Source organism: Oncorhynchus gorbuscha, linkage group LG17 (assembly GCF_021184085.1).
Source record: "Oncorhynchus gorbuscha isolate QuinsamMale2020 ecotype Even-year linkage group LG17, OgorEven_v1.0, whole genome shotgun sequence".
Taxonomy (NCBI): Eukaryota; Metazoa; Chordata; class Actinopteri; order Salmoniformes; family Salmonidae; genus Oncorhynchus; species Oncorhynchus gorbuscha.
Genome location: NC_060189.1, coordinates 5,499,660 through 5,507,948, shown reverse-complemented (window position 1 = coordinate 5,507,948; position 8,289 = coordinate 5,499,660). Strand labels below are relative to the sequence as shown.

The 8,289-nt window shown below is 44.5% G+C and overlaps 1 protein-coding gene across 1 annotated transcript in view; it reads left to right on the top strand.

Annotated features, from left to right (window-relative positions):
- The window catches only part of xdh (xanthine dehydrogenase), a 64,880-nt gene extending 57,700 nt beyond the window's left edge, over positions 1–7,180 (top strand). Inside the window, exons 27-33 of the mRNA XM_046307878.1 lie at positions 3,332–3,460; positions 3,736–3,810; positions 5,363–5,415; positions 5,879–5,993; positions 6,098–6,352; positions 6,749–6,916; positions 6,998–7,180. Coding sequence (XP_046163834.1) covers positions 3,332–3,460; positions 3,736–3,810; positions 5,363–5,415; positions 5,879–5,993; positions 6,098–6,352; positions 6,749–6,916; positions 6,998–7,048 — 846 coding nt within the window. The 3' untranslated portion in view covers positions 7,049–7,180. The remainder of the gene's footprint in view (positions 1–3,331; positions 3,461–3,735; positions 3,811–5,362; positions 5,416–5,878; positions 5,994–6,097; positions 6,353–6,748; positions 6,917–6,997) is intronic.
- The last annotated feature ends 1,109 nt before the right edge of the window (positions 7,181–8,289 follow it).

Sequence of the window (8,289 nt, the reverse complement as noted above, 5' to 3'; positions counted from 1 at the left end):
GGCCCGTAGGCCTCATTGACCTGAGCTCATACAACTCGTTTTTGAGTTAAAAAAAAAAAGCATAATGTATGGATTATTTGGACGATAACAAATACTCAGATGAAACATATTGCGCTATTTATCACAGACTACTTTGTGTCAAAGTTTAACAACATCTCTCTCCTCCTCACCGGTGTTATGATCAAAGATATGATCAAGAGCCTCACATACAGTATATTGTTTGGTCATTGTGCTGCCACAGAATTGTGAGCAAGAACTCCGAAAATATTTATATACCAGAGCTGCGAGAAAAGTTCTATATTTTATTGAAACAATGTTGCGATTGTTTGTGAGAATGCCAACAGGCTCCCGTAGGGGAACGATTCTATTGGGGAAAGATTCTACTGGGGGAAGATTCTATTGGGGAACGATTCTATTGGGGAAAGATTCTACTGGGGGAAGATTCTATTGGGGAACGATTCTATTGGGGAAAGATTCTACTGGGGGAAGATTCTACTGGGGGAAGATTCTATTGGGGAAAGATTCTATTGGGGAAAGATTCTATTGGGGACTTTCTATTGGGGAAAGATTCTATTGGGGAAAGATTCTATTGGGGAAAGATTCTATTGGGGAAAGATTCTACTGGGGAAAGATTCCACTGGGGAAAGATTCTATTGGGGAAAGATTCTACGGGGGAAGATTCTACTGGGGGAAGATTCTACTGGGGGAAGATTCTACTGGGGAAGATTCTACTGGGGAAAGATTCTACGGGGGAAGATTCTACGGGGGAAGATTCTACGGGGGAAGATTCTACTGGGGGAAGATTCTACTGGGGAAGATTCTACTGGGGAAAGATTCTATTGGGGGAAGATTCTACTGGGGAAGATTCTACTGGGGAAAGATTCTACTGGGGAAGATTCTACTGGGGGAAGATTCTACTGGGGAAAGATTCTATTGGGGAAAGATTCTATTGGGGAAAGATTCTACTGGGGGAAGATTCTACTGGGGGAAGATTGTACTGGGGAAGATTCTACAGGGGGAAGATTCTACTGGGGAAAGATTATATTGGGGGAAGATTCTACTGGGGGAAGATTCTACTGGGGGAAGATTCTACTGGGGGAAGATTCTATTGGGGAAAGATTCTATTGGGGAAAGATTCTACTGGGGATTGCCATGGAAGCTAAGAAGGGGTGTGTGTGTGTGTGTGTGTGTGTGTGTGTGTGTGTGTGTGTGTGTGTGTGTGTGTGTGTGTGTGTGTGTGTGTGTGTGTGTGTGTGTGTGTGTGTGTGTGTGTGTGTGTGTGTGTGTGTGTGTGTGACCAGTGCTGTACTGCACCGCACTAGCTCTGCGTTGTGTGTGGTTCATTGAGACTATAGACGTGGGACTTTGGAGATCAAGTCGTTTTAATTAAGCAGAATTCACACTCTGCATTCTGCATCCAAAAGGAAATAAAACATTTGTAGAGCCACATTATTTTCTACGAATCGTCACCTCTTTCTACAACAGATGCCCAATAGGAGGGACTGGGATCATTGGAGGAGCTAGCCATCGTTCACACATACAATAGCCTGCTAATACCTTAGCGAGCTATGAACCACATGTTGAATTCAGAATGTTGATATCATCCTAAAAAGTACAATTACAAGTGCATCTTAATAACAATACCATCCACTTATGAGTAACCTCTAAATATACATCATTATTCATGAACAGAACACTGTGTGTGTGACTTGGTACTTAAAATAATCTAACTTTTCTGAAGACAGAAAAATCGTGCCTTTACCTCAGTGCATCAAAATGATGTGAGCACGAGCACGCAGGGCAGCACGTTGGTACACACTCCTCTACTCCCAGGGCAGCACGTTGGTACACACTCCTCTACTCCCAGGGCAACACGTTGGTACACACTCCTCTACTCCCAGGATGCACGCAGGGCAACACGTTGGTACACACTCCTCTACTCCCAGGGCAGGGCAACGTTGGTACACACTCCTCTACTCCCAGGATGCACGCAGGGTAACATGTTAGTACACACTCCTCTACTCCCAGGATGCACACTCCTCTACTCCCAGGATGCACGCAGGGTAACATGTTAGTACACACTCCTCTACTCCCAGGATGCATGCAGGGCAACACGTTAGTACACACTCCTCTACTCCCAGGATGCATGCAGGGCAACACGTTAGTACACACTCCTCTACTCCCAGGATGCATGCAGGGCAACACGTTAGTACACACTCCTCTACTCCCAGGGCAACACGTTAGTACACACTCCTCTACTCCCAGGGCAACACGTTAGTACACACTCCTCTACTCCCAGGGCAAGGGCAACACGTTAGTACACACTCCTCTACTCTACACTAATTTGTAGTCTTACCCATTCACCTCTAACGACCCGTCATTAGAAATGACCACAGGTGTACAAAAGTTAAATAAAACACCCAAATCATCAAAATGTTTTTTTTGTGTGTTCAGATGCCCTTTGTGGACAAAGTCATGTGACCTCATGTGACCATTTTTTTAGAGAGAAAAAGTGTAAATAGGTCCAATTCCACCAGAATTCTACAGGCCTCACAGATTGATCAAATGAATCAGATCCAATGATTTATGGCCTGTAGGGCGGGAGGGGGGGGGGCTTGCTGATATTTTAATTATAATATGCCCACTGCTTGCAAAATAAATATACAAATAATGTTTCTTTGCAGGATAATGATAGTCCTGACTTTCAAGAATGCTTGAATTGATTTTCTGGTCGGCTGGATGCAAGTTTCACCATCCAATTATTTCAGAACTATAGGACTGTAAATTTCACCATGGCACGGACCGTGGCGCTATGTTGGCAGAGGAGAATTATTAGAATTATTAGAATATTAGTCAGTTATTGCATTTAATCCACGCTGGCTTTCGTGGGACATGAACCAGATAAGTGTGGGACACTCATGTGTTAATGCAAAATTTGCCTAAATAAGTCATGGAAACATTTCAACCACTGTAGGTTTTTTTGGGGGGGAAAACGTTTTTCGTTGTTGGTGTTACGTCATTACGTTAAGTTGGCAAATGTCGCATCCTATTTTCTACGCTAACTTTCAAAATGTCGACAAAGAATCACTAGAGAAGTTAGTGGAAACAGAGCTCTCTCTCTCTCTATAGAGCTGGTATTTAAACTACTACACTAGTACACTAGTTATTCACTGGATAATTAAATACATCCACATATTTGTGTGTGTGTGTGTGTGTGTGTGTGTGTGTGTGTGTGTGTGTGTGTGTGTGTGTGTGTGTGTGTGTGTGTGTGTGTGTGTGTGTGTGTGTGTGTGTGTGTGTGTGTGTGTGTGTGTGTGTGTGTGTGTGTCAGGTGGCCAGTAGGACCCTGGGTATCCCCAGCAGTAAGATCCACATCACAGAGACCAGCACCAACACTGTTCCCAACACCAGCCCTACTGCTGCCTCTGCTTCCTCCGACCTCAACGGAGCCGCTGTGCATGTAAGACTCACACACACTCACCTGCTGCTTTCAATATCATTTACTGCAGCCAATCTTCTAACCAATCTCTCTCTCTCTCTCTCTCTCTCTCTCTCTCTCTCTCTCTCTCTCTCTCTCTCTCTCTCTCTCTCTCTCTCTCTCTCTCTCTCTCTCTCTCTCTCTCTCTCTCTCTCTCTCTCTCTCTCTCTCTCTCTCTCTCTCTCTCTGTCTCTGTCTCTCCCCCTCTCTCCCCTCTCTCTCTCTCTCTCTCTCTCTCTCTCTCTCTCTCTCTCTAGAATGCGTGTGAGATCCTACTCCACCGTCTAGAACCCTACAAGACCAAGAATCCTAAAGGATGCTGGGAGGACTGGGTCAGTACCTGTCAATCATACACAGTCTTATTTCTAATTGGATGGTTTCATTGCTCGTCTTTAAAGGCCCAATGCAGTCAAAATTCAGTTATTTCCTGTGTTTTGTATCATATTGTACAACAGCTGATGAAACTAGCATTGTAAAGTGTGAAAAAGGTGCTATATCCTGATAGTTGTTGGTTGAAAATACAATTTACACAGGAGCTTCTAATCAGTAGGTTTCTTCATGGGTGAAGTGAATGAATTTCAATTAACATTTGTGGAATTTCTTTCTTTCTTAATGCATTTGAGCCAATCAGTTGTGTTGTGACATGGTAGGGGTGGTATACAGAAGATAGCACTATTTGGTAAAATACCAAGTCCATATTATGGCAAGAACAGATCAAATAAGCAAAGAGAAACAACAGTACATCATTACTTTAAGACATGAAGGTCAGTCAATCCGGAATATTTCAAGAACTTGGAAAGTTTCTTCAAGTGCAGTCGCAAAAACCATCCAGCGCTATGATGAAACTGGCTCTCATGAGGACCGCCACAGGAATGGAAGTCTCAGCCTAGTGGTTAGAGTGTTGGACTAGTAACCGAAAGGTTGCAAGTTCAAATCCCCGAGCTGACAAGGTACAAATCTGTCGTTCTGCCCCTGAACAGGCAGTTAACCCACTGTTCCTAGGCTGTCATTGAAAATAAGAATTTGTTCTTAACTGACTTGCCTAGTTAAATAAATTAGAGTTACCAGCATCAGAAATTGCAGCCCAAATAAATGCTTCACAGAGATCAAGCAATATCAACTGTTTAGAGGAGACTGTGAATCAGGCCTTTGTGGTTGAATTACTGCAAAGAGACCACTACTAAAGGACACCAATAAGAAGAAGAGACTTGCTTGGGCCAAGAAACATGACGAATGGTCAGTAGACTGGTGGAAATCTGTCCTTTGGTCTGGAGTCCAAATTGGAGATTTTTGGTTCCAACCGCCCTGTCTTTGTGAGATGCAGTGTCTGTGATTTATTTAGAATTCAAGGTACACATAACCATCATGAATACCACAGCATCCTGCAGCGATATGCCATCCCATCTGGTTTGGGCTTAGTGGGACAATCATTTGTTTTTCAACAGAACAATGACCCAACGCACCTACAGACTGTGAAAGGGCTATTTTTACCAAGAAGGAGAGTGATGGAGTGCTGCATCAGATAACCTGGCCTCCACAAACCCCCGTCCCCAAAGGGTGGCTGTCTGAATAATTTGTTTCACACTTTTTCGGGTTACTACATGATTCTATATGTGTTATTTCATAGTTTTGATGGTCTTTACTATTATTCTACAATGTAGAAAATAGTACAAATAAAGAAAACACATTGAATGAGCAGGTGTGTCCAAACTTTTGACTGGTAGTGTATATTTATAATGGAAAACTATTATAGTAAGATATGTAATTGTTACCCAGAAATGATTTGATATAGAGATAAAAATGGTTGAATTGGGCCTTTAGCCCAGAGTTCTCTTCCTTTTAAACATCATGTGTTTTAATCAATTACTCATTATCTGTTTTCAGGTGAACGCTGCCTACTTTGACCGGGTCAATCTGTCTGCTAATGGATTCTACAAGTACGTTACCTGGAACACAGACACAAGAAAATAACACGCAGTGTATTATTACCAAACCTGTTTTAAAAATAAATGAATAATTCCGTTTTTTTTCCCCAAATAGTTTGCCTGTGAGGCAACACAAACTACCATAGCTGGTTGCTAGCTTGCTACAATGCTGCTAAATGCTAGCTAATCTGAAATTGCTAGCTAGGCTAAATACTAGCTGTTCTAGAATGTTGCTAAATGCTAGCTAGGCTACAATGTTGCTAAATGCTAGCTAGGCTACAATGTTGCTAAATGCTAGCTAGGCTACAATGTTGCTAAATGCTAGGTAGGCTACAAATGCTTGCTAGACTACAAATGTTCGATTGATAGGCTAAATGCTAGCTAGGCTACAATGTTGCTAAATGGCACAACTGGAATCGAAAATCAGCAGAAAGATTTCTTGATGTAATTAACTGCTTATTTATGTCTTCCTCAGGACTCCAGACCTTGGTTATGACTTTGAGACCAACACAGGTCGTCCTTTCAACTACTTCAGTTATGGAGTGGCCTGCTCTGAGGTGGAGATAGACTGTCTGACCGGCAGCCACAAGGTGAGTGATGCGCTAGTGTGTGTTTCCCACTACTCATGCTTAAGAGATTTTAGGACTGCATCGATTGATAAGACACAAACCAATATCCTCCATCTCTCCATTAGAACATTCATACGTCCATCGTCATAGATGTGGGGAATAGTCTGAACCCAGCTCTAGACATAGGACAGGTAGAGGGGGGCTTTATGCAGGGTGTGGGTCTGTACACCCTGGAGGAGCTGAAGTATTCTCCCGAGGGATACCTGTTCACTCGAGGACCAGGCATGTACAAGATCCCCGCCTTTGGAGACATCCCCACTGACCTCACAGTGTCTCTGCTCCGAGACGCCCCCAACGACAAGGCCATCTTCTCCTCCAAGGTAGGAACTCTTATTGTGAAGGAAGCCCTCTTTCTATTCTTGTGGAACCCCTGTTTAATTAATCATACTTAACAATTCTCCTATCTATCTATCTATCTATCTATCTATCTATCTATCTATCTATCTATCTATCTATCTATCTATCTATCTATCTATCTATCTATCTGTCTGTCTGTCTGTCTGTCTGTCTGTCTGTCTGTCTGTCTGTCTGTCTGTCTGTCTGTCTGTCTGTCTGTCTGTCTGTCTGTCTGTCTGTCTGTCTGTCTGTCTGTCTGTCTGTCTGTCTGTCTGTCTGTCTGTCTGTCTGTCTGTCTGTCTGTCTGTCTGTCTGTCTGTCTGTCTGTCTGTCTGTCTGTCTGTCTGTCTGTCTGTCTGTCTGTCTGTCTGTCTGTCTAGGCGATAGGTGAGCCTCCTCTCTTCCTTGCGGCCTCTGTGTTTTTTGCCATCAAAGATGCCATCACCGCTGCCAGGAAGGAGTCAGGCCTTAGTGGGCCCTTCAGATTGGACAGCCCGGCCACACCTGAGAGGATACGCAACGCCTGCGAGGATCGCTTCACCAAACTGGTATGTTCATCACATCTCTAACAGTCCTTGAATAAAACTATGGAGACACGCACTGATCTGTTGTTGTTGTTTTGGTTCCAGTGCCCCCCTGCAGAGCCAGGCACCTTCACTCCGTGGGCTGTCGTAGTGTAAGACGAACGGAACCAGAGAGAGAAGAAATGCAGAGGAGAGAGAGAAGAGGGGAGAGACGGAGGGGGGAATAGGATAGCAAGCAGAGAGAGAAGAGGGGAGAGACGGAGGGGGGAATAGGATAGCAAGCAGAGAGAGAAGAGGGGAGAGACGGAGGGGGAATAGGATAGCAAGCAGAGAGAGAAGAGGGGAGAGACGGAGGGGGAATAGGATAGCAAGCAGAGAGAGAAGAGGGGAGAGACGGAGGGGGAATAGGATAGCAAGCAGAGAGAGAAGAGGGGAGAGACGGAGGGGGAATAGGATAGCAAGCAGAGAGAGAAGAGGGGAGAGACGGAGGGGGAATAGGATAGCAAGCAGAGAGAGAGAAGAGGGGAGAGACGGAGGGGGAATAGGATAGCAAGCAGAGAGAGAAGAGGGGAGAGACGGAGGGGGGAATAGGATAGCAAGCAGAGAGAGAAGAGGGGAGAGACGGAGGGGGGAATAGGATAGCAAGCAGAGAGAGAAGAGGGGAGAGACGGAGGGGGAATAGGATAGCAAGCAGAGAGAGAAGAGGGGAGAGACGGAGGGGGGAATAGGATAGCAAGCAGAGAGAGAAGAGGGGAGAGACGGAGGGGGGAATAGGATAGCAAGCAGAGAGAGAAGGTTAATATGTTCCAAAATTATGCCGTTCAATTCCTTTGTCTCAGTCTGAGGAAATGGCTCTTCTAATCAGTTTGGAATGGAGACAGAACCCTAATCAGTTTGGAATGGAGACAGAACCCTAATCAGTTTGGAATGGAGACAGAACCCTAATCAGTTTGGAATGGAGACAGAACCCTAATCAGTTTGGAATGGAGACAGAACCCTAATCAGTTTGGAATGGAGACAGAACCCTAATCAGTTTGGAATGGAGACAGAACCCTAATCAGTTTGGAACTCTTACCCTAACTCTCACCTGTCCACTAGTTTTAGATCAGTGAAGAGGAAGAGACTATTAAAGATGAAGCCCAGATCTGAAGCCTACCTGGCTATCAGCACTTTGACCTAGGAAGCAGTCCTAGTCCGGTTCCCCACATAGCCACCATGGTGCGTTCCGAAATAGGTCAGGGGGCCACAGATTCTGATTGGAGGAAAGTGTCGCTGAGGCCGCGGGAACAGACCAATCACACACCACTGTATAACTGTTGATTATCCTTTTCAAGGGATGTCAATCATTTTCAGACCTCACTGCATATCATATACAAATGACGTATGATCAATTCAAT